General features: G+C 36.3%; 1 protein-coding gene across 1 annotated transcript in view; it reads left to right on the forward strand.

Moving 5' to 3' along the window:
- The window catches only part of USH2A (usherin), a 507,951-nt gene that overhangs the window by 183,691 nt on the left and 297,349 nt on the right, over positions 1-26,911 (forward strand). The window contains exons 23-30 of the mRNA XM_081943929.1: positions 1,781-1,907; positions 2,165-2,266; positions 5,574-5,762; positions 7,052-7,182; positions 7,814-8,087; positions 9,390-9,593; positions 9,715-9,795; positions 12,917-13,102. Of these exons, the coding sequence (XP_081800055.1) occupies positions 1,781-1,907; positions 2,165-2,266; positions 5,574-5,762; positions 7,052-7,182; positions 7,814-8,087; positions 9,390-9,593; positions 9,715-9,795; positions 12,917-13,102 (1,294 nt within the window). The remainder of the gene's footprint in view (positions 1-1,780; positions 1,908-2,164; positions 2,267-5,573; positions 5,763-7,051; positions 7,183-7,813; positions 8,088-9,389; positions 9,594-9,714; positions 9,796-12,916; positions 13,103-26,911) is intronic.

Here is a 26,911-nt window from a genome sequence, read left to right on the forward strand (position 1 = left end):
GTTAAATATATTAAATATATTTTGAGCATTTCTCAGCTGTTGAAATTGTGACAACTGTTGTCCATTTTTAATTTCTGGATAATTTATTTTATGCAAAATAAATAATGTGAATTTAAATTAATTGCCATTCATTTTAAATGACAAACTTTAAACTAAGAATGGTTCTGTATGAATTAAAATGGCTTAAGGCACTCAATAGTTAACCAATATATTTTTCATTGTATATCATGTATTCACTCACTTTCTTGTTCTAAGGGATATTTTTAAGTTCTCATCTGTTTTCATAGCTTCATCAAATTTAAAATGTGTGTTTGTTTGTATGTAGGTGTATATACAATATACATTTATTATAAACAGATCATTAGATCAATATGTTTCTGTAAAGACTTATAATTATGGATGTGCTTAGAAACATTTATTTAATGCCAACAAAGAAAAGTTTTGTATAAAAACAATATGAAATTATTATATACAAATTAAGTATCACTTTCAAATGGCATATGCTCGCTTTTTATCTATATATATATTTAAAAAACTATTATTATTCTAAAATTGCTATCAATTATTTATTCAAATTCTAGCTTCTATATGTCTTTTGAATAGAATGCTCCTTTTCAAATTGGTAGGCACAGTACCATAAATAATTGTTCATAAATAATCTGTGGAATGTTTTTTTAAAAATGGTATTATATTATATTGATCTTTTGTGCCTTTGGATACAGAACTAAGACCCACATTCTTTTACTTCCTACATTCATATAATCTAGTCTGCAAAATTAAAGCAAAATCAGACCTGGAAAGTATTTTGATAGGAAACCAAGAGGAAGTATGAGCACTGCAGACTAGACTGTGAGATTGAAAAAAGAAAGTCTATGTCCATGATCACTTCCATCAACTTTAGATCTGTTGCTCTTCTGATTCAAACCCACTTTAGAAGATTGCTAAGGATAAAATGATGGGAGATCCCCATATAGCCTGCGTTGAAGTTCTGAAGGAAAGATGGAACATAAATAAATAGAAATCAATATTTTAATTACTTTTTAAACTGTGGATCACAGTTGGATAACAGTTCCTGCATGATGAACAGGTGCTAGCTGTGGCTTGGAAGGCATTTCCATAGCCTCATATGGTATACAATTTGCACCCTCTCCTGGATTGGGAAGGCCTGTCACTTATTCTCTATTAGCTAAAGTGGAAATTTCAGCTGGTCCAGAATGCTGTGGCAAGGACACTGGTGGGCATGCTTCCATATGCCCATGTGTCAATCCTGCTCTTCAAGTTGCACTGATTACTAGTTAGCTTCTAGATGCCGGTTACAGGTTATAACCATATAACCAAATCCTACATAGCATTGGGCCAGCTTATCTCAGGGACTGTTTGTCTCATGTGGTGTGTTTTCAGCCAATGTGAGCCATAATTTTGAGTGATCAATATTTATTCAATTATTCTTATTTTGGAACCCTAGAAGTATACCTCTTCTGTCATAGTACCTTCTGTTATAGTACCATACTGGAATATGGTTCTCCTGACATCTATGTGCCTCCCACCAAGTTCAGGGCTAGGTTGAATTGCAAAATGTATTTGCAAATATTTTCTATATTGTTGGCCAAATTCACTCTTTTGTATGTGTGTGTCTTAATATTATTTTAAAAAATCCTTACATTCCTATGTAAAAATATTGTTTCTTCTCTTATTCATATTGTATTTTTTTGTGAGCTACTTGGAGTCATTCTGGAGTTGTGTAATGTTTAAATCAAAATCATTATTGTTATTATTATAGGGTTCTGCTATTGCTGTAACTCCAGAAAATGATGGTGGAAGGCAATATAATGATAACAACTGGCATCATATAAGTGCAGTAAGAAATCAAGCCGTGGGAACAATAATTATAGATGGGCAATTCTCAGGTAATGGTCTCATTGTGATCAATTTAATTTTCTCAAGAGTTTCTTCCATCCATTATTTCTAAGCTATTCTATGAATGCTTATCTTATAATTATTTTCTCTGTTTCTTATAATTTTGTATGCTTTCTACCAGTCTAGCAAACTTTTCTGAGCTTGGGGGGGGGGGGGGATTGTCTTATTTTTTATCTATAAAACTAAAACAGTTAATTTTGATTCAACATATTCTAGTTCATATTTAAACACAACTATTGTTTTTTAGGTTCCTCATCAGCTACAAGTGGTGGTACCGTTATAGGAGAAAATACAGGCATTTTTGTTGGAGGACTTCCACAAGACTTTATAATTGAAAGGAAAGACATAGGTGAGAAGATTATGTATTAGTTGCATTCAGTGGTGAGTTTGAAAATTTTTTAGACCCTCTTCTGTAGGTATGGCCTGCTTTGTGGGAGTGGCTTGCCACCCATGTGACCGTGTGGGAGAGGCTTGCCAGCCATGTTATTGGGTGGGCATGTAAAATGTGGTGAAACTCACTTAACAACGCTCTTGCTTAGAAACCAAGGAGGAGGATCCAACGTCGCGATGATACGGACATGCGGTTTCAATGCTCCGAGACCGCAGCAGATAATTTTGCCACTGGGTGGTCCAATTGGACCTAAACCATCCTGCAGAGATGGTGAACATGAAGAATACGTCTTGCTGATCTCAGGGACATCGCAAAGTCCCTGATCGATGCAAGAGAAGTTCTTCAAGGCAGCAACAAGAAATCCAGCTAAGTCTGATTCATTCAGGGTGGTTCCAAAACAGAAGTATATGGAAAGAGAAAGTGTTTCCAGCTGGTGAGGAATTTTTACCGTTTTAAAAGAGACAGCCTATAAAAAACTTAAGATTAATTTAAATTGGAGAACAGAAGAAATAAGTGGCGGAATTAAGCTTTGAATGATTTTGGACAGTGGGTTATCTTACTTTTCAAATGCTATGTTCATGGGTGGAATTTATGCAAGCCTTTTAAAATGAATGGATTAAGTTTTCTTTTTCTATTTTTTTCTTTTATCATCCTTTGTAACCTATGGTCTAAAATTCTCCTCTTTCATTACTATGAGTGTTTCTCTAAGAATCGGACCTTTTTTTAAACTTGGAATATAAAAAAGATACAAAAAGAAACAAAGAAAATTGTAACAATAACACTGCTACTCGGAGGCTGGAGGTTTGTGTATTGGAAATGAAACACGTTTACTTTCCTTACTGATTATCCTGGCTTGGCACTCCAAGGTTTCACTGCTTGTTTATAGAGAGTGATAAGAAGGAAAGAATACAGATGTACCTTTGAAGTATATCTTTAACCAAAGAAAAGTGAAAATAAAACTTTATTGTGAATTTATGCTTAATCTTGTAAAAACCTTCCAAGCCAGAGCAGTAGTGTTTGTTAGTTGGAGATAATGGCACAACTTCAACAGCAGAAAGAAACCTTAAGCCTGCAAAATATATTCTTAGAAATTCAGAAATTATCAAGCACGTTTGAGAGGACGGAGAAGAAGTTGGAAGACTTAGAGCATCTAACAGTAAAATATGATGAAGAACTTCGAGATGTTTATCAAGTGGAAAAGGTGGAAGTTAGAATCCTAAAACTGAAGGGGAAAATGACCATAAAGAAATTAGATATTTATGGTGATTGATTTATGTCTGGAAATGGAAAGAGTGGAATACAGAAAGAGGAATTAAATGGAGGGGAACTCTACCCCAGATGGCAAAATGCAGAAAAGGAAAAACAAAAGAATTTATGGATTTAAAGACAGAAATTTTATTAGCAACATCATTGATAACGCTACTGACAATTAAAGATAAGCTGATTAAGAAAACAGAGGAAGGGCATCGAAATTACATGAGAGATTTTATAAGCAAGGAGTTGCTAAGAGGAATCCATACAAATTTGATTAAGGAGATGATTAGAGGACTGATACCACAAATGGCAGAAGACATGAGACTGTTTTGCTACTGGAAAGATACAGGTTGATAGATGGAAGTGTATAATTTAAAACTAGTTAAACTTAGTGAAATTTAGTGACAATAGATATAGTTAAATAAATAATTGATAATGATAATAATGTATACATGTGTAGTGTTATGATAAGTAATAATTGGATATGAATATTGATTGGTACTCATGACAGGAAGATTAGATTTTTTTAATTATATATAGAGGTTAATAAAAAAGAACTAAGTTAGATTCAGTTAAGTCTTGATTATTAGGGGGGAAATATTATGATACAGGATATAGTCAAATAAAGGAGGAATAATGATAACAATTATATATATATATATATATATATATATATATATATATATATATATATATATATATATATATATATATATATATATATATATATATATATATATATATATATGGGGGGGTCAACATAAGGCAACTGGATGTAAATTGTAAACAGTGATTTAGAAAGGAGGATTAGAAAATTTTGTTACTAAATATTATGGATGTTTAGCTAGAATAGGACATAAGGATTCAGTGTTATTGGAGGATTTTAGAAATAGTAAATGAAATGCCAGTATGTAGTTATGTATTAAATCTTGGTATATTTTATGATGAAGGATGTTTAAACAATTATAGTCAAATGAAAATGGAGGTATGATGATGGTAACATGTATAAATATCTGAGTTAAAATACTTGAGTTAATATGAATTATGTTTGATGACTGTGGAAGAGATGCACGAAAGTATTTTGTAATCAACTGATACCCTTTCTACAGTATGTAAAGAAGGAAGAATCTTTGTGTTGTGTTTGTTTTGAAAATTAAAAAATATATTTTAAAAAGCTGTCAAGTTACAAGACCCTTGCACCCCTAACCCTTTAGAAAAAAAAACCCAGGGGTGTTCAAACTTGACAGCTTTAAGACTTGTGGACTTCAATTCCCAGAATTCCCCCTCTCACTCTTCATCTTGATGCGGGGGAGGGAGCTGGTCACCGGTTCTAAATGGCACTGTAGATTTGTGGAACCTTTTCTATAGAAGAGGCTACAACTGGCAGGAACCCACCCACGGTTGCATCTTAGAATTTATTCTAAGAATTAACAATGCCATTTTTTGTGTGTAGCTAAGCATTACAGCGCAAATGCAATTTACCTACCACTTCTTTACACACAGACATTTTATCCATTTCACTAAATATTCACAAGTTGATTATTTGGAACTATTCTTCTTTTAGAGTCTTGGAAGGTATTTATTTCTTTTACAAAGCTTGATTTCTTCCGTACTGCTTGCTGAGATTTGTGAGTGCTTGCTCACCTGCTTGATACCGAAGCATACTACTGAACTACAAAGAACAGCTTTACAGCACAGTAGCTAAAGAAATAATCACCATATAAATGTAAAGTATAAAATAACATGTATTAGATTGAGTAGGATGTTCCCAACTGCCCTTCCCCATATTGTAGTTGTTCCATTCAAATCCTTCAAAACATTTTTTGTTCTGCTGTTGCAACAATATTTTGTTTGGGATCAAATCCAAGAAACTTTTACAAACAAGAAAGTGTGAAAGTGTGTATTTGATTCTGGGAACTGCCCTGCAAATGCAAGGAAATATATAATATGGGAAGGATTCTCTTCAATTTGAAATTCTAGTAACTTGGCTGTTTATTTATTCATTAATCAGGCCCAATTAAAATAGTCACAAAAGGATTTGTGGGTTGTCTCCGCAATATCTTCTTGCAAAAGATGCACCATCCCTATGAAGTCTGGGAACCTTTAAAATGGGAAAAAGCTGTGGAGCAAAGAAATGTTTATCACAATTGGGAAGGTTGTCCTACTTGCCTTGAAGATGGAGCACACTTTCTTGGGAAAGGTATAATCATATAACTAAAATTGTTAAAAACAGCAGCTGCCTTTCTTTTTGTTTTAGATAAAAGAATATTTTTTCCAATTCTGGAGGTTTTTAAGAAGAGATTGGTCAACTTTTTGTCTGAAATGGTGTAGGGTTCCCTGCTTGAGCAAGGGATTGGTCTAGAGGACCGCCAAGGTCCCTTCCAACTTTGCTATTCTGTTATTATTACTTATCCTTTGGATCTGTTATTTTTGTTCATGCATTCAGTTAAATTCAGGAAAAAGCGAAAAATCCAATATTTTTCAAAATATATGAAATTCATAAAAAAATAAGTCATATGAAAATTATCCAAAGCATAACTTGCTTGTAAGAACAGAGGGATGGAGACAAATGAATATGAAAAAAAAACATCTGCCTGTCTTCAATAGTTTCTCTTTATTTAGGAGGGTATCAGTTCTACTGAAGTTAAAAAGAATGGATATTTTTTCATGTATGATGCTAATATATATGTGTTGCTAATATATGTGGGCTGAATTACAGATTGAGTATACATATCTTACATATATATCAGTGGTGGGTTTCAAAAGTTTTTAGAACCTCTTCTGTAGGTGTGGCCTGCTTTGTGGGGTGGCTTGTTGGCCATGTGACCAGGTGGGAGTGGCTTGTCGGCCATGTGACCCGGTCGGAGTGGCCAACTTGTAAAATGTGCTGAAACTCACTTAAGAACACTCTTGCTTAGCAACCAAAATGTTGGCTCAGAAACTCTGGCATTTGAAACATGCAAGTCTTAAAGCTGTCAAGTTACAAGATCCTTGCACCCCTAACCCTTTAGAAAAAAACCCAGGGGTGTTCAAACTTGACAGCTTTAAGACTTGTGGACTCAACTCCCAGAATTCCTCCTCCAGTCATATTGGCTCAGGAACTCTGGCATTGAAGTGTGCAAGTCTTAAAGCTGTCAAGTTACAAGACCCTTGCACCCTAACTCTTTAGAAAAAAAACCCAGGGGTGTTCAAACTTGACAGCTTTAAGACTTGTGGACTTCAACTCCCAGAATTCCTCCTCTCGCTCTTCATCTTGATGATGTGGGGATGGGCGGGGGGAGGGAACTGGAACCGGTTCTAAACGGCACTGTAGATTTGTGGAACCTCTTCTATAGAAGCGGTTAGAACTGGCAGGAACCCACCCCTGATGTATATGCTTGAAAACCTAGATCTAATTTATTTACAATTATATGTAATTCCATGCATGATTCATATTTTTATTTTTACTTGTAGTAACTATAGTATAACATTTTTGCCTTTCTCCTTAAGGTTTTCTAGAACTCCATTCAAATATCTTTGTTGGTGGCATGGATTTTGAGATATCCTTTATGTTTAAAACAGATCAATTCAGTGGATTACTTCTGTTCATTTACAACAAAGATGGGCCTGATTACATTGCTGTAGGTTTGTTTGTTGTTTTTGCTTGGTTGTTTTGCTTATTTGGTTTAATTGTCTATTGCTGTGAACAGAATACAGGCAATTTTTTTATGAAATATTTTTATATTTTTGAATGGCCAGTTGAGGTCACTTGTTGCATAGATGTGTTTTAATTCAATTTTAAATTGTAGAAATGTTCTCTCTGGCTTGTAAAAAAAGTGAAAGAAACAGACATACAGAGAGACACAAATTGATTCACCTCCCATTCCAGTTCTCTAAGAACTGCAGACAGCTGATGGCATGTGTCCTGTTGAACTGACTTTGGATATTCTCATTTTAGCTTAAAAATGAAATATTATTCAAAAATGAATGTATTCTATAAATGCAATCTGAGGAAAAAAATGTGTATATCTCAAAAGCTTGGGTTTTGCTTTTCAAACCCAATAACCCCAGTAGTATTTGTAATCTCTTTCATTGTTTTTTGTTTCTTGTCCTGGAAATTCAATACAGCCACTGAGACTTGGAACTATATTCCTTAAAAAGCACTACACTTTTGAATGGTTTAAATTCAAATGCTATATTGGTTTTGTTTCCTGCAAATCATCAATTTTTTTCTTTCTCTCTCTTCTCTTCTGTTTTAACTTCAAATGGCAGGCAGAACTGAAAAGTGGAAGTCTGATTTTCCTACTAAATAATGGCATTGTCTCCACACATGTGGATCTCTGGTTAGGACTATCTTACTGTGATGGAAAGTGGAATAAGATTATTTTGTCAAAAAGAGGATCGGTAGCTTCAGCAAAGATGAATGAATGGACAGACCATGTGATGGAACCTGATTTGGAGCAGCTATTTGTAAACTCTCCAGTCTACCTTGGAGGGATTCCAGTTGAGGTCCAGGAAGCATTTAAAGAGCTGGGCTTAGAACAGGGTGTGTACTACATAGAGAGTAGGAAGAGGTTGCACATAAATAACATGGTGCACATATTTATTGGAAATGTTTATAGCTTGAATCAAAGTTTGCATGGGTATGGGGAAGGAGAAATCAGCAAATCTCACTTTGATTTGTGTGTAAATGGAAATGTATCCGTGCATCTTGTAGCCTCTCCTGTATGTTTAAATATTATTTATGTAATTACTTAAATAGGACTACTTAGTATGTTACATTGAATTCCATGCTACTTTTAAAAAATGAATAATTAATTATTTTTATTATACTGTTATTCATAATTAGGTTTAGCCAATGTAACTAACAATAAATATTTCAAAGCTACACATACAAATAAACAATATCTGGTGTAGAGATGTTTTGTTCAAGAATAATTTCAAATAAATTTACTTAATTAATTTATAAATAATGCATAATATCATATATATGCCAATTCAAAGAGCCAATCTGGTATAGTGGTTAAAGCACCAGGTTAGAATCCCCTAGCTACTAAGTTCAAGTCCCATCTTAGACACAAAGCCTGCACAGTAATTTTAGGCCAGTCACACTTTCTCAGCTCTAGGAAGCAGCCAAGAAATCAAGTCTTGCCAAAAAAAAAAACTGCAGGGATGAGAGTCCAGGCAGCTGCCAGGAGATAACACTGACTTGACATGTTAAAATTCCAGAAATGTATACTTATTCTTTACTGCAAATGTTTCTGTCTACTCCAAAGTCAGAAGGTTGGTAGATGTTACTAGTTCACCTGTTACTGTGATAGTGAATACTGGGCATTACATCTTTAAATGGCAGGGCAGCTCGATCCCTATTGCAGCTACAGCCTTTTAGGTCCCTGGCACCTAAATATCTGACAATATGTAATGCCAAAATTTAGTGTTCTTTACAAAATAAAACTATGGAAAATAATATGCCTAAGTGAGCAACAATGATACTCCGGACATATCCAAACTCAAACTTTCTATACAATTATGCAGTTGAAATCCCTCAAAAGAACATCCTCTATGATAATAAAAGAATTAATCACCAATCACATTAATTTGTCTTTGTATTTGAACTACAATTTCAAAATCAATCCTTTTGCATGGTTTTTTTTTTGCTGACCCTCCCCAAAAATAGCATGAAGCAAAAATGTTACATAGCCAAACAGACATATATAGAAAGAAACATAATCTAAAGTTTAACGTTTATATCGTTCAATTAAAATGTAGCACTGTAAGAAGTAAAACGTGCTTCTTAATTAACAGCTGAAGCCCTTTACCTGCTGCTAATCCCCTTACTATTTGCTAGGTTTTGGAGGCTGCATGAAGGATGTTAAATTTACACGAAGTGCTGTCGTTAACTTGGCATCTGTGTCCAGCAGTGCTGTCAGAGTCAATCTGGATGGATGCCTATCAACATACAGTGCTGCAAACTGCAGGGGAAATGACTCCATCTTGGTGTATCAAGGAAAAGAGAAACATGTATATGATAATGGCCTGCAACCATTTACAGGTACCACAGTGGCTCCTTCCTTACAGGTATAGTTTTTGTTCACTTTGCAGTGATTCTATATTAATTTCTCTCTCTCACACTCTTTCTCTCTCATATCTCCTCTCCCCCTTCCTCCCTCAAGAATATTTATATCGGGTAATTGCTTCTAATGAAGGAGGATCTGTATCTAGTGCCTGGAGCCGTAGCCGCACAAGAGAATCAGGTAATTAATGTTTCTGCATAGTGTTCCCATATGAAGTCTTTATTTAGGTTGCCAATATGTCAGTATGGACATATTTAGATTGGCACTAGCAAAACACAGTAAGCAAGTAATGCAGAATTGTTCTCTAAATGCTATGAATGTTGCAGCTTTGTTGGCTGCAGGCTGGTAACATGCAAGTAAGCGGGCAGGGGTTTGGGCATTCTGTATGCCCAAACCCCTGTATGTTTCCTCACAATAACCTTGTGAGATGAGTTGGGTTGAGGGAGAGTGACTGGCCCATGGTCACACAGCTGGTTTTCATACCTAGAGCAGGACTAGACCAAAACCTTTACCATTGCACCAAACTTCCTCCCCTTACTTGTGCCTTACACTTTTGCCTTACTTTTACAGAAGTAATAACAAAATTCCATACATGTATTTAGGAAGCGATTTCTTTCTGGACTGCCCTTTGGAAAAATCTAAAAAGAGCCGTAGAAATATATGTGAGACCCTTTGCTTTTTTCCATTCTACCCACTGCCCAATTGCTTTGGGGTTTTCTGAGTTCAATTGTTCTGACAAGCAAAGTCAAGGGGGAAAGCCAGATTCACTTAACAACTATGTTACTAACTTAACAACTGCAGCGATTCACTTAATAACTGTGGCAAGAAAGGTTGTAAAATGGGGCAAAACTCAATGATTTTCTTGCTAAGCAATGGAATTTCGGGCTTATGATCATAAGTCGACAATTACCTGTACTCGAGATGATTAACGCATTTGTAAAAAAAAAATCCCCCCCCCCATCTAAAAACTTTAAAAAGTAATTTAAAATGAGTATTAAAGTAAACAGTAAAATCATTTAAACAAATAATTCAGAAGGGAAGATTTAGAAGGGATCACATCTAATATTTGTGGAAAAGCATTTCTTCCCACAGCTGCTGTCTTCTCAGCCTTTTTGCAAGAGGTAACAAAAGTGCATAAGTCACAAAAACTGATTTCAATATGTTTTTGTCAAAGCAAAGTGTTTTTACTTGCAGATGTTTTGCTTATACAGCTTAATGCCACCATGTGGTCGACCATCCCAAAGCGAGTAAATGCAGCCATATTTCTATCCTAATTGTCTGACCAGAGTAAGTTAGACCATAAATTTATATCTACAATCTGACCAGAGCACTAGCAGCTACATGTTCCCAAGGGCTAGAAAATAATTGCACTATTTAATTATTTTTTTAGTCAGTTTTGTTATGTCCCCTATGAAAAGGCCATCTGCTATACAGGGCCTTACCTTGCTCAGTGATGTATTTCAGAACTGATAAAACCAATATATTTATGTAGTCATGTCAGCAATCCGATATGCTGTAAGTAGATCTGATTGCTACTTTTAGGAGGCATCATACCTGGACAACACTTTGAAAAGTAACATATCATTTCTATGCAGTTCCCTTCTCTCCTCATTGGATGATTTTTAAAACAAATCTGGACCGGGAGGCATAAAAAGAGAAATTCTTAGTTAAGAAATCCTTCAGCAGTTCTAATCATTGAGAATCTTGAATAGATATAGGCATTTATAGCAAAACCATTATGTATCATTCTGCCAAAGAGTTCTTTAAGCCTTTTCTTTGTATCCTTTGAGCAGTCACCTGAGATAAAGTTGTTTCTTACTAGATTTTTACTTGATGTAACAGTATTTAATAAGTACATAAAGATTGTTTAAAAATAGAATTTTTTACTATGGTAGCTAGGCTTCAATGAGTTAAGCTCTGACTATTCTTAATGCTTCAATGAAAGTTTGCATTAATCATTTTCCATATATTGTTAAATGGGCAGCACGTACCTGACTTTGACTAATCTGAGAAAGCTAAGCAAGATGAGACATGGATACACCATCATGGTTATAGTCTAGGCAAAAATGTTGAAAGGAAAAATATTTTGGAAGAAGGCAGTGGCAAAACTCTTCCATATTGTTGAGAGGGACATGTTCATTTGAACTTGATTTGACACAGATTTCACATTCATTTTGTAAAGTTAAAAAAACAACAACCTCTATTTCTAGTTGTTCTTAATTGGTCCAAAAAACAACAACAACCCCATTACATGTGTCAGGTTCCAAAGAAACAGGAAAGACTCCAAACTCAAACTTGGTTTGTTAATTCTTTACTTATTTTCTGGCACAAAATGACAACCACAATACATGATGAAATTCTTGTTAGGGCTACCTACCTGTGTTCCCCACCACCTTGTTTTTCCTCCACCCTGCCAACTCAGGTACGCAGATCCACCCCATGTGGATGTGTTACAAACTCCTCATATTACAAACAATGCCTTCTCAGCCTCCGTAGGCCTCCCACTCAGACAGTCACAGGGGGAGTCCTGGGGCCCCCTTTGTTGGGGCATCATTTTAAACATCCTGCAGCCCCGAGTGAGACGGGCTGTTCCCTCACTGTCGCTGCTATTCTGCCACTTCCTTGCTGGCCTGGGAGCAGTGTGTGTCTGTGTGTTTGCGATCACCATCACTGCGTGCTCCCCCAAATGACAGCTCTGGGCCTGTTGGCATGCCGGAGCTGACAATATGCACATATAGTAAAATAATTGGCACAACTCACTTTCTATTGTCTTTGATAGACAAATTCTACGAATAATCTGGAATAAGATTAAATGCACATTCTATAGGATTATTGCTGGGGGATGGCCCATTAATTTTTCCCTATTAGGAAACATTCAGTATACAAACTGTATAGGTTTAGTTTAAAACAAAATTTTAGGGAAAGTTTTTAGATTTCTCTCCATGGAATATAGAATCCTATTTTATAAACATCTAATTATCATTCTTTCCTGGTAGTGTCATTCTGCTGTTTGAACTATTAAATTCCACTTTCTTCTCTTTTAAGTGATGTTTCTTTGGTACCTTAACTGAAGAATGTAGAACATTACATATGTAGAGTTCTGATGGTTTTGAAATATAGCTAATGCTGAATGGCTCAAGATGTGTAGTCATATTAAATCAATGCTGGAAAGTTACAACTCTAATAAATTGTATATATGCTAATGGTGAATCTGATTTACTGCAACTATTAAAAGTGAAGAATGGAGCAATAGTCTTCTTAAGTCTGCTGTTCTCTCTGTTTCTCTTTTATTCATTCACAGTACCACAAAACGTGCTGACACTCTCAAGAATTCACAGCATAAATGGTTACAGCATTGAAGTTACATGGGATGAACCAGTTGGGGTCAAAGGTGTAATTGAAAAGTACATTTTGAAAGCTTCCACTGAAGATGGTTCCAACATATCTGTTGTCAGTACAGAGATTTCTAATACTAGCTCATGTACAGGTATATGCCAATAAATATAGCTTTAAAACAATAATATAGACATTAGTTTTTGTGTGTACTATTTATTGGTGAAATGATTTCCAGGAAATGCCATATGAGGAAATGAATATCAAAGTGGAATTTTCTGGAAGTTATTTCACCAATATATTTAACTTTTTTGCCAAGGTGCCAAACATATACTCAAATATTACTTATTAATTGTGTGTTAGCATAATTAGAAGAACCACCTTGTATCAACAAGAATAGAATGCGACAAAGCCAGGACAGAGTTAAGTAGAGAAGACCTCAGTTTAGTAATGCTCTGGTCAAAGAGGAGATGGATTTTGAAAGGGTAATCTGTTTCAGATCACCATTTTTTATCAGAATTGGCTAGACATAAATGGATAAATGCCCAGGATTGCAGGAATTCTTTTTTTTTTCTGTTCATTTTCTTTTTTGTGAAATTCAGTTTGTTCTCATTAATGTGAATTTTGGAACCATTTTAATGTTAATTCTGAAATTGATATCTCTAAATATCTATCTATCTATCTATCTATCTATCTATCTATCTATCTATCTATCTATCATCTATCATCTATCTATCTATCTATCTATCTATCTATCTACCTATCATCTATCTATCTATCTATCTATCTATCTATCTATCTATCTATCTATCTATATCTATATCTATATCTATATCTATATCTATCTATCTATCTATCTATCTATCTATCTATCTATCTATCTATCATCTATCTATCTATCTACCTATCATCTATCTATCTATCTATCTATCTATCTATCTATCTATCTATCTATCTATATCTATATCTATCTATCTATCTATCTATCTATCTATCTATCTATCTATCATCTATCTATCTATCTATCTATCTATCTATCATCTATCTATCTATCTATCTATCTATCTATCTATCTATCTATCTATCTATCTATCTATCTATCTATCTATCTATCTATCTATTAGAAGGCTGGCTTGCAATCCTGTATAAGTAGGGGTTATATTACAGATTCTTTTTTATTTCAGTATAATGGAACTCTATTATCGTGCTTGCTAAAACACATCTCTCTAGCATATATTTAAGCTTATTTTACATTCAAGGGATATGTCCATAGAATGAAAAGGCTGGGCAATTGCCCAGGTGGTAGGGCAATTTCCCATTCCCTCTGCATTATATGATTCTGTTGTTCTCAGTATGGAAATACTGATCTAGAAATTGCCTGCTGTAACTGGCAAATTGAGAAGAAACAATGATTATGTTGAAAAGCTGATTCTATATGGTGGAGCAGGAATGTCAGGTTATAACCCAGAAAAGTGTTTATTATAAAGGCAATGAAAACATAATGAGTACGATATAAAGGAATGGCAGTGAATCAAGGCTAGGTTGATGGATGCACATTGATAGAAAGTAGATTAGGTTAGATGATAGCTAGCTAGATAGCTAGCTAGCTAGCTAGCTAGCTAGATAGATAGATAGATAGATAGATAGATAGATAGATAGATAGATAGATAGATAGATGATAGACGAAAGATGATAGATGATAGATAGCTAGATAGCTAGATAGCTAGCTAGCTAGCTAGCTAGATAGATAGATAGATAGATAGATAGATAGATAGATAGATAGATAGATGATAGATAGATAGATAGATAGATAGATAGATAGATAGATAGATAGATAGATAGATAGATAAATAGATAGATAGATGATGGGCGGGCGGGCAGGCAGGCAGGCAGGCAGACTGCACTCCTTTACTAGTTAGGGTAATGAAATGTTTACAAGAAAACAAGCAAGCTCAGAGAGCACTAAAGACCTCTCATTTCAACCCTGAACTATAAATATTCTGAAGATAGATGATAGATAGATAGATAGATAGATAGATAGATAGATAGATAGATAGATAGATAGATAGATAGATAGAGGCAGGCAGGCAGGCAGGCAGGCAGGCAGGCAGGCAGGCAGGCAGGTAGATAGATGATAGATAGACAGACAGACAGACAGACAGATATAGATAGATATAGATATAGAGATAGATAGATAGATAGATAGATAGATAGATACATAGATAGATACATAGATACATAGATGATAGATAAATAGATAGATAGATAGATAGATGATTGATAGATAGATAGATAGATAGATAGATGATAGATAAATAGATAGATAGATAGATAGATAGATGATAGATAGATAGATAGATAGATAGATAGATAGATAGATAGATAGATAATTTCAGCAAATGTCTTCAAAAAGATGTCACAGGAGTCATGGATTTACTGCTTGTTCATATAACAGTTTCTCTTAATGTTTCATAATATTTTGCTTGCAAGTTTTCATATTTACTGAAATAGGAACCCCAAAGAGATTGTAATATGTTTAATGAAAGTTATTGATACAGTTTTCTGATGAATACATAGGGCTTGCTGTATTGTCAGTAGATGACACAGTGTTGTCCCAGATATATTAAAGATCTGAGGCACACATGTGGCAGAAGACTTTTTTCTTCATTTCAGTGAAGCATGGAAGCTGATCCTGAATACTCGGCCCTGTTGACATGATGCTCAGGCTTGTCAGTTTAGAGACAAAAAAAATAGAAAATATAAAAGGAATCTTAAGGCATGCTTGAAGCAAGTCTTGATATAAGTTAAGCAAATCAGGGAATAGCAAATAATAAGTGCAGTGTTTTATCACAAGACTCATTCTTGGTCCTATGGTATCTAACCAAGACTTTATTTGATCCAACATGCTATTTCTGATAACGTGCTATTCTGATATCTTTCAGCAAAATTGAATGTTTCATAAATTCAGTAACTATTGATTATCATTGCCAGTGAATCTACTAACTTTAAACCTTGAGAGAGAGAGAGAGCTAGAGAGCTAGAGAGAGAGAGAGAGAGAGAGAGAGAGAGAGAGAGAGAGAGAGAGAGAGAGGGAGAGAGGGAGAGAGGGAGAGAGGGAGACATGGACCATTCATTGCTGCACTTCCTATTTAGGGAGCATGGTATCAGTGTAGTATTCATGAAAAATAAAATGCTAGATCAGCGGTCTAATAGCCAGCCCTTTGGAACTGAAGAAGGAACTTTCTTTGGTGTGACCGAGGCTTCTTGAAATAATGTAGGCTTTATTCGTTTGTTTTGCAGACTGAATTTCAAATTTATAAGTCACCTTGAGTGCCCTTTTCAGACCAAAAATAGAATCCAATGAATCTATTTAATCTTCTGCAAGCTTATCAATATTTTTTACTCCGCAATTTCTTAGACAGCTCTTAAAAATAAATATAGCTTATATAAAGGATGGTAGTAGAAATTAGTATGTTAACTTTCCTTTGAGTAAATGTAGTGAGATAGTGTACAGCTTTAAATTTCAAGGAGCGTATTTTTGACTAGTGGGAGATTTAAAGTAAATGAGGCAATTTCTTATTGATTTAGAGAGATGGCAAAACTGAAGTCAAAAAGTTTGAAGCTTTGAAAGCATTGTGGCCAACTGAATGTTTTCCAAGGACTTTTCACTTCAGCTACCTGATTACACCAGTTTTACTTACTGTTTGCTTAAATTCACATGAACAGACTTTTGTCAGCACAAATATTTGGAGAATGACAGTTCTGATATCTCCAAGATAATTCTGAACAAACATCAGCATTTTCTATTTATTGCTCACTCTTCCTCATTGATTGTATTCTTGGTTTAAATTGTATCAGTCATCATTTTTGGCAATCAGACAAATAGGTTTTGAAATTAAGTGACATTAAAGAAACATACCTTATTTTCCAAACATTGGCTAGAATATAAAGAAAAACTGGACAGCTGCTCTGCAAAATGTCATTGAAGTTCCCGTAAGTTTCAAACCAGATTCGATAGGAAGAAAGGAATGAAGGAAGAAAAGAAACAAATACGGGGGTTGCTTGGGAAGCAAAATTTGTCTGTCTGTCTGTCTGCCTGCCTGCCTGCCTGCCTGCCTGCCTGCCTGCCTGCCTGCCTGCCTGCCTGCCTGCCTGCCTGCCTGTCTGTCATCTACATAGTGATTTATTGGCCATTATCTTAATGGCTTAAATACCAAGTCAGTATTTAATGAAAATCTCCTATCGGTTGACATATGCAAGCTGAGTGTGAGCTCCTGTTTCTGAAGAGAATCTTCAATGATAGGAAATCATGGACACAAGATTAACTGTAAATCTTTTCCTATTGCCACACTCATGTTTTAAAAAATATAATAGGTACCAAGGCTTCAGATCTTGTGCCTTCCACATAGCAACTTTCATTCATTCTCACAACAGAGGATGTCATGACAGACATCCTATGCAAGGGAGCAAGGAAGAGAAAAAATGAGAACACACACACACACACACACACACACACACACACACACCTTATTTAACCTTTATTTGATGAACAGACTAGAATTGGTCTTTTTGTACAAAGTCAGAAAAATTAAACATTGTAATTTCATGGAATGTGTGCTCACAACTACACAAATACTGCCCCTGCCCCTGCCCCTGCCCTCCTGCCTGCCTGCCCGCCCATCCATCCATCCATCCATCCATCCATCTATCTCTATCATTCATCCATACATCGATCACATAAAATAACATTCTTCCATAGCTAATAAAATGTTCTCTCATTCCTTACAAATAATACTTCTAGATCAGAGAAGATGTGATGTATTTTTCACACTTTATTGCATGCTTTTCTACAAGTAAGAATCCATCTGATGCCTTTGCTATGCATTTTCTGACAAAGAACCAATAACAGGAACCATTTTCTTCTACCTTGGATTTTTAAATTTTATTTACAATTGCAAGCTTTGTGAGTGACAATTAGGCAACATACCATGTACTGTGAAAACTACTTTGCTGTCTGTAGAACAAATGAAGAAACTTTCTAGAAACCCTTCAATATTGTCCAATAGAAATAATGGCATACTGAGAAAATCCCTGTATCAGTGCTGTTTAATTTGTTGCTGTTGTAGTAGCTTCTTTGCTCCACAGTGATATTTGTCTTTGAGTTGGTGGTTTCCATCATAGCACTGATAATTGAGTCCACAAGTAATTGAGACCCCTACCATACTGTGGGTTACAGACTGTATCTAGTTTTTATCTCAGAATGCCTATAATATGATCTGTGTATAGGCAACATTTCCAAAACTCCCTTGCCATGAGTAGATCACTCTCTAGTTCCCTTACAGTTTATTTGTGCTGCCTTCATCTACAGGAAAGTAGGACCTTTTATATTGGTCTACCCCAGATGACTAATGTCATCCAGAGGAGCCTTTGTTTCTCTCAGGGACGTGCGGTCAGGGGAGGCAGGGGAGGCAGAGCCTCACCTCTCTTCATGAAATAATAGTATATAATATTATATACATCCGTCCGGCTGCTCCCGGAAGCTTCGGAGGCAGAAATGTTGTCGGCGCTCCTGGATGACGAAGCCATGAAAGCGACTGGGTCGTTCCCCAGTCGCTTTCGTGGCTTCGTCATCCAGGAGCGCCGACAACATTTCTGCCTCCACAGCTCCCGGGCGCAGCCGGACAGAGGTAGCCAGAATGGCGCTGAGGCAGTCCGGTGGGTGAGCGACCGAGGATCAGGCTGCCTTGCTCTCTCTTTCATCTGCCCGGACCGCCTCGGCATCGCTGTGGCTACATACGTCCGGCCGCGCCCGGGAGCTGCGGAGGCAGAAATGTTGTTGGCACTCCCGGATGACGAAGCCACGAAAGCGACTGGGGAACGACCCAGTTGCTTTCGTGGCTTCGTCATCCGGGAGCGCCGACAACATTTCTGCCTCCGCAGCTCCCGGGCGCGGCCGGATGGAGGTAGCCAGAATGGCGCCGAAGCAGTCCGGCGGGCGAGCGACCGAGGATCAGGCTGCCTCGCTCGCTCTTTCATCCACCCGGACCGCCTCGGCATCGCTGTGGCTACATCCGTGCTATCTGTGCAATATGCAGTCGCGAGAAGCGCGCAAAGTCCAGCAGAGGCAGGAAGGTTCTCGTCGTTCCCCAGTCGCTTTTGAGGACTGCGGAGCACGAGCCGGCGGAGCACGCTCAGGAAGGCGGGGAATGGGATCACGTGTGCTGGAGGCTGAGGCAGCCTCAGCCTCCAGCACATGTGGTACCATTCCCCGCCTTCCTTTTTTTTATATATATATATATATTATTTATTCTTATAAAAATAAAGTCATACAAACATAATTTCAAACATATTGCCGTCACAGCGCAAGAAATCATAACGTTTAAATAACTAAACTTGACATTACCATCCTAATAATAGGCCTAATATTTAGCACCAACATTTACACTATATGCAGGCCAACTAGTCAGCGTACCTACATCATCAATTCTTGTTTGTCCTTTAATTTCTAATTAATATTATTTACCAGTATCTGACTTAAACATATATTATTGCTTCAGTTGTTATTATTCGGTCGTTCCCGTACCCAATTGTACCACCTCTTCCACGAGTTATAGAATTCTGAGTCCTTTTTTCCTTTAATTAATTTTGTTAGTCTATCCGATTCTGCGCATTCATTAATTTTATTTATTACTGCCCTATCCATTGGTATTTGATCGCTCTTCCATTCCTGGGCAAATGCCAATCTTGCCGCAATGATTATGTGCAACACCAAAAACCATATCTCGATGTTGATATCTGGGGGTTTGAGTCCTAACAGGAAGGTTTCAGGTTTCAAATCTAATTGATGTTGGGTGATTTCTATTAACCACTGCCTAATTTTTTTCCAGTATTTAATCGCCATTGGGCAGGTCCACCACTGATGGAAATAGGTCCCCTCTCTGTGACCACATTTCCAGCAATTAGGCATGATCCCAGGGAACATTCTGGCAAGTCTTGCCGGTGGTAGGTGCCACCGATATATCATTTTATATGTATTTTCCTTATACGAGGCTGCCATAGTCAATTGACTATGGCAACCATTCCCCGCCTTCCTGATGACGTCACCAGCCTCACCAGCCATAAACCTCACCGCACGTCACTGGTTTCTCTTGAGTAACTGAAGGGTAGTTTGACTAGGGATGAAATCTACTTACCTTCGTTGCTGGTTCGCAAATGTGAGTGCATGTACACCAACTCCGTACATGTGCAGGACCTTCTGTGCATGTGCAGGACCTTCCGCACATACACAGAGGATCAAAAATGGATGTGATGAGGTCTGGGTAGGTGGGTGGATCCTGCTACCGAGCGTGCCTGCAAAGGTAAGTAGAACAGCGAGGGGGGAATCCACTGTGCTACATGATTTAGATTAGCTAGAAAGCAGGAAATCCTGCTTTCTAGCTAATATAAATCATGTGTCACAGCTGATCATTAGAAATACCAGTTTGCCTGAACCAGTAGATTTTTTTTACTACTGGTTCAGGTGAACCAGTAGGTTTTTTTACTACCAGTTCGGGCGAACCTGTCCAAACCGGTAGCATTTCACCCCTGAGTTTGACTGATATTTTGGTCACTGACCTAGAATGGACATGTAACAAGGGACTTTTGCCTCAAAGTGCATCAGTCCCAGACTATTGGTTTTTGAAGGAACTTTGGAAAGTGAAACACCAAAAGAGACATCTACATACCATTGAAGGAATATAAAGATTGAATCTGAAGCCATATCTTATTGTGATATAGTTTTCTCATGTTGCCAGCCAACATCTCCTTCCAACAGCACCAGTATCCTGAAAAATAGGGATGGATCGCAGGATTATCTGCAGATTTACTGAGAGTTGGACAATGACTAGGTAAGTTCTAGTGAGGTTACAGAAACAACCTATGTGGTTACTGGGAGAGATTTGAAACTAACTTTGGAGGAAGTAGACAGAATCCTCAGTATTCAAAGCTGAGCATCTGTTTATTAAATCCACATCTCCCCTGGTGGGCGAGGGGGCACCATGGAGGGTTACCATGGATAGGTCCATACTGAAGCATCTGCTTCAATAAGAAACTGGGTATTTCTCTAAAGAATAAAGATGACCTTGATCAAGATAAGCCAGATTCTTTCCCAGAATGATGAAGCAAGAAGTTCAACTCCAAAACAAGTTGGAGGAAAACAATTAAGAAACCTCTGTAATGTCACAGGAGGAAAAGAAAAGCACTATTAGACTTTCTTGGTCTGATATAGTGAGGGTGATAGATCCTCAATTCCTTAAAGCAGGGCTTTCACTAAGGGCTGTTTCATTTTAATCCTAAATGTGGTTACACTTCTCTCCTTTAGAAAAAATGCCTGTTTTAAATTTTCTTGCAGCCCATTTTAAAATGTTTATAAATTAACAAATCAGAATATTGCATATTTACTAAGGTTAGCTTTCCATGCTGTATACACAATGCCCTTCTCTCTCTCTCTCTCTCTCTCTCTCTCTCTCTCTCTCTCTCTCTCTCTCTCTCTCTCTCCCTCTCTCTCTCTCTCTCTCTCTCTCACACACACACACACACACACGTGATTGTCTGTCTATTTATCTATCATTCATTCATACTTTATATAAAGAGTTGCTCAAATTTTAGCAGTCTGAGAATTACATATAGATATACTGTATATATAAAGTTGCTCAAATTTTAGCAGTCTGAGGTTTCTTTTTTTGCCTGCCTTAGCAGGTTGATTGCAAAGCAATTTGCACAGCTGGTCAGGCCTGCAGGTGCTTGGAAATGTGTTAGATAGGTGACCGCCTACTAACGTGTGAGTTAATGTGGTGGACAGGGAAAATCTCAGAGGAACTGAAATTCTGTTGGTTGTTAACTCAGGTTGTGCCAATAAATCAGAAAAGCATACGGGTAGGATTACTTGTATTAGAAACATTTGTTTCCTTGATGGAAAAGATTATTTTAGCTTGAAAAATACATTTTATTGTCGTTAAGGTAAAGGCTGCAAATCATATATATGTGCACTGTACTTTCTAATACTGAAAAGATAGTGGTTATTTTTGAAATAAAAATATGGTTTGTCTTTTTCATTTTTCATTTCCAACTTAGATCTTCCATATTTACTTCTTTTTATATTCTTACCAGTAAAAAGATAGTCATACAAAGCCCTTGGAATTTTTATTTTACAAGGCCCAAAAGACTAAAATGTTTTTGTTGGGTTTCCTGTCTTTATTCAGCATCTTCTCACAAATGATAATAAGAAAAGAAAGGCTTTAATTTCTGGTGTACATTTAATGTTTCATATTTCAGAGTCAGAGTTAATGAACTTTAGAGATGCTTTTCAAAATAGAGATTTTCAGTGTGAGATACAAATAAAAGCACTATTTCTGCATTTAAAAATAATGTGCAAACTGCAAAAAAGCAAATCACAGGGATTTTTTGGTAGCTGATGTTTATTAATGGCTGTGTACCTTCTAGAGTGTCAGCAAAGTACAGGCAAAATGAAAAGAGATTCAGAAATACTGCATCATAAAGCACATATTTCATGGAATCTGCTATTATAAGATGTAATGGCAGCCACTAATATTGGTGGCTTTAAAAAATGATTAGACAGATCCTTAGAAAGAAAAGCTATCAGTAGCCTATAAATAGCTATCAAACTATTAGTCATTATAGCTGTATATATCCAGATACTAGATACCTCTGAATATCAGTAATTTAAGAGCCTAAATGCAAAGGTTGTTTAATTCATATTCTGCTTTTAGACTTTTCCTAGGCAACTAGGTAGGTGTTTTTTTTAAACTTTAACTTTAACTTTTATTTGATTTCTAGACCGCCCCTCTCCCAGAAGGGACTCGGGGCGGTGTACAGTCATATTAAAACAGTAAATATACATAATATAAATATAAATAAATATAGGTGTGGCTGGAGGAGGTAGCAGTAGTTTACTGTACAATAGTTAAAGTTAGATTAAAATTTAGGAATTTAAAAATACATTAAAAACACCCCTAAAAACTTTCCCAGAATAAAAATATTTGCCAGGAGGTATAAATGGGACTATAAATGGGCCAGGCCAGCTAATTGGAACAGGTGGGTCTTAAGTTTCTGTCGGAAGGAGCAGAGGTCGGTAGTAGTTCTAATATCGGGGAAAAATTTTCCTCCGTTCTTCAATATACAACTCAAGGTGGAAAACACCAATTTTCTTCCTCTTCCTATTTTCCCCACAACAACAAATCTGTGAGTTAGGTTGGGCTGAGAGAATGTGACTGGTCCAAAGTCACTCACTCCATTCCAAAGGTTGGTCTAGAATTTACAGTTTCCTGATTTCTAGGCCAACATCTTATTTATTTATTTATTTATTTATTTATTTATTTATTTATTTATTTATTTATTTATTTATTTATTTATTTATTTATTTATTTATTTATTTATTTATTTATTTATTTATTTATTTATTTATTTATTTATTTATTTATTTATTTATTTATTTATTTACTGAGCGCTTATAGACCGCCCCCTCTCCCGCAAGGGACTCGGGGCGGTGTACAGTCCATATCAGAAATGCATCATATAAATCACTATAAAATTAAACAATTAAAATTATTAAATAAATAGATAGATACGAAGGAGGATAAAAAAGGTTAAGAACTGTACAGCTGAGTAAATAATTTAAAACCCCAACAAATATCCCATAAAATTAAATTTAAAAAACAATTCCCCTAAAAAACCAGTTAAGAAATATGTTTGCCAGGAAGTAACAGTTATGATTATGCCAGGCCAGCCAATCGGAACATCTTAACCGCCATATCAAATTGGCTCTCTGTCTACTTGGTGAGTGGGAACATAATCTGATCTAAATTATGTGGTCTAAATGTAGATTGCCAGCATCTTTTTGTCACCCTCTTCCTTCTAGTAAAATACTTTTTGTCCAACCTTTTAAATGAATTTCAGCCATTTTGAGACAAGAATTGAGGACAAATGAAATTGGGATTGAAACACAATAGCGGTTGCATTAATATGCAATGATTCTAACAAGTCCCGCATACAGTATATGGGTACATGGTATCTGCTGAAGAGTCATATGCCTGTATGCCAAAGGATGTAATAGCTTTCCTGAATACTTTTCCTGGACTTTTCTTAACCTGAACTTTGCTTCTTTTGCAAATGAGATTTCAAGCCTCAGTGAACTAGATATGCAACCAGACAGGTGGAAAAAAGCTTTCCCTGCTTGGTGCTCAATATTTAGCATTGTGTTATCTAATACACACTCTAACAATTGGTATTCCTAAATCAAAATTCTCACATTTATTTATCTTCCTCCATGCAGGTACTTGCATCCTACTAGTTGTACCCTGTTTAAACATTTTTAATGTCTATGCAAATACAGTTCATTGAATGACTTCATTTTTTGATTGAAATACCTCAGACCCTTCTGCTTATATTATTTAGGAACTTTTTAGATTGTTGTTTGCTATAAAACTCTCAGGGTAAAGCATACCAAAATAATACTATAATACTATAATGATACTGTAAGTAAATGTCTTTATGAAAAAAAGAAAACTTCACAATCACATCGTACCCTCTTTCTAATTTGTGTGAAAAGATGTTGTGTTTCCCTCTCTTTACCTGAGAACATATTAGAAGATTAGGAATTAAAGAATTTAATATGCTACGCCATTATTTTGCCTCTTTCTACCCACCTTTAAGTGACATTCTGAAGGGGGGGGGATACATTCTTCAATACAGAAAATGTGACAGTGTGATACATTCACTGAGATGTCCTATAACATTTTCTCAAATGTGTAAACTCAGAAAATGTCAGGAAATAATCTTTCATTTCAATGTTTACAAAAGCCCAACCTTATGTACTCTACAATCCTAATCAGTTACAGAATTCTAATTCTAATAATAGTTTGAGGATATCAGTCAGTTCAGGCTTTCTAGAGTACACATTGATCTATTTGATGGAGTTAAAGGACCCCCTCTAGGAGGGCAGCAACAGTTCTATGGATCCACAGATTACAAACTGTAGAGAATGAATTTGCTGTGACGGCCTCCAGTTCTACAAATGTCCTATGCAGGGATTGGTTTTTGCTTCCTATCTTGGTATCCTCCAATCTCGGTTTTCGAGCAAGGAAGTACTATAACAGACAATTTTATTTGGGCAGATTAAGTTTTCGATAAACCACTTAATTCATAAGCGCCTCTTTCTCAGTTATTCACTGCTAGGTTACCTGCATTTTTATATGGAATGGAACAACTCTCATCCACAACTGCAGCTCAATTAGAGAGATAAATTAATTTGATTTAAGGAGCTGAAGACAGATACGGTATATCCTCTGTGTACCCTAAGTTCCAAAGTTCCATTTTGCCTTCGAATCTGAAACATTTCATAACCTTGTTAAAAGGATATCGAAGTCTTTCTTTAGATCCATTTTGTTAGGTCAATATCATCTCCTCCTCCTCCTCCTCCTCCTCCTCCTCCTCCTCCTCCTCCTCCTCCTCCTCCTCCTCTTCCTCCTTTTGGTATGAACAGAAGCTTCCTCATCTATGAGTCTTAGAAATGTTTTAAGTAAGACCCAAGCATTCTAGAAGAATTTAAATGTCTTGTCTCTTTATGTATATCGATCTGTCGGAAAACAAGGTGGTGCAGTGGTTAAGGCACAAGTCTAGAAACTGGGAGACTGTAAGTTCTAGCTTGGTCTTAAGCACAAAGACAACTCGTCTGCGTCAATCACTGTCTCTCAGCCTTAAGGAAGAAGGCAATGACAAACCACTTTCAAAAGCTTGCCAGAAAACCTGCAGGGACTTATCTAAGCATTCTCCAGAAGTAAAAACTGGCTTGAAAGTATACCCGCTTGCATGCACACACACACACACAATACACATAAATCCATTACCTTTGAAGTTCCAATTGACACATCTTAAACATCTAACCACATTTTGATTTTTACTGATTCTATCATAAACACTCTTAATTTTTTTTGTCAGAGCCAGACAAACATAAAGTCACCTTTAGCATAATAGGAAAACTGAATTTCTCTGGCCATAGCTTTTGAGCTACCAGATAATCTAATGTAAATGCAGCAGTAGATACAGTGTCAGAGCGGGGTCAAGAGTGGCACCATAGAACTTGCCTCTAATCTTCTAGTGATGGAAAGGAGCACTTTGAAAGTGCATTCAATAAGCATAAAGTAAGCATTATTGATGTTTTCAAAGTGTTAGGATCCCATGTAATGCAGGAGTGTTGGCATCTCTATTAAGCTCCTTGGCACCAGCTGATCTGGAGATCTCACCACTAAGCGCTAATGCATTTTGCATTAACGCTTAACACTGACAAAGTGTGATTCACTTACCCCTGTATGTTTTCGGGTAAAGAAAAGAGAAGCAACAATATATTTCAGCTATCTGCATTTAGCAAGTAGATTAATCAACTATCTACAGGTAAATGTGACATTTGCATGATTTTGGAATACATCAGAAGCTGCTATTTAATTTATAATGGATGATCTTTGGGTGTTTAATTCTATTGAATGTAGGATGCTCTTGCAACATTATATAAATTTGCACTGATTTTGTTGTACCTGATATGTTTGAGGTAGAAGACTTTAACTCTCCAAACTCTTCATGTTTACCTGTAAATCTGTCAAAGGAAGAGAAAAGGGGAAAACGTTTCTTCTGCACTCAAATGATATATTTTCATTTTCCATTGTATAGTTGCATGCATTTATAGTCTAGACCAATGGAAGCATTGGTCTATAGTCTGCATTTATAGTCTGCATTTATAGTCTAGACCAATGGAAGCATTGGTCTTTTTTTCTTGACACATGTGGGAAAGAAATCAATTTTGTGTTCATTTTTAAATGAATGGGAAAGTTTTAATTAACTTTCTCCAGAATAATTTAAGCAAGTATCACCAGAAAGTGCATTTCTCCAAATTCTGCTATGCAATTTTGGGCTC

The sequence above is a fragment of the Natrix helvetica genome, assembly GCF_964273705.1.
Source record: "Natrix helvetica genome assembly, chromosome: 2".
In the NCBI taxonomy this organism is placed as follows: domain Eukaryota; kingdom Metazoa; phylum Chordata; class Lepidosauria; order Squamata; family Natricidae; genus Natrix; species Natrix helvetica.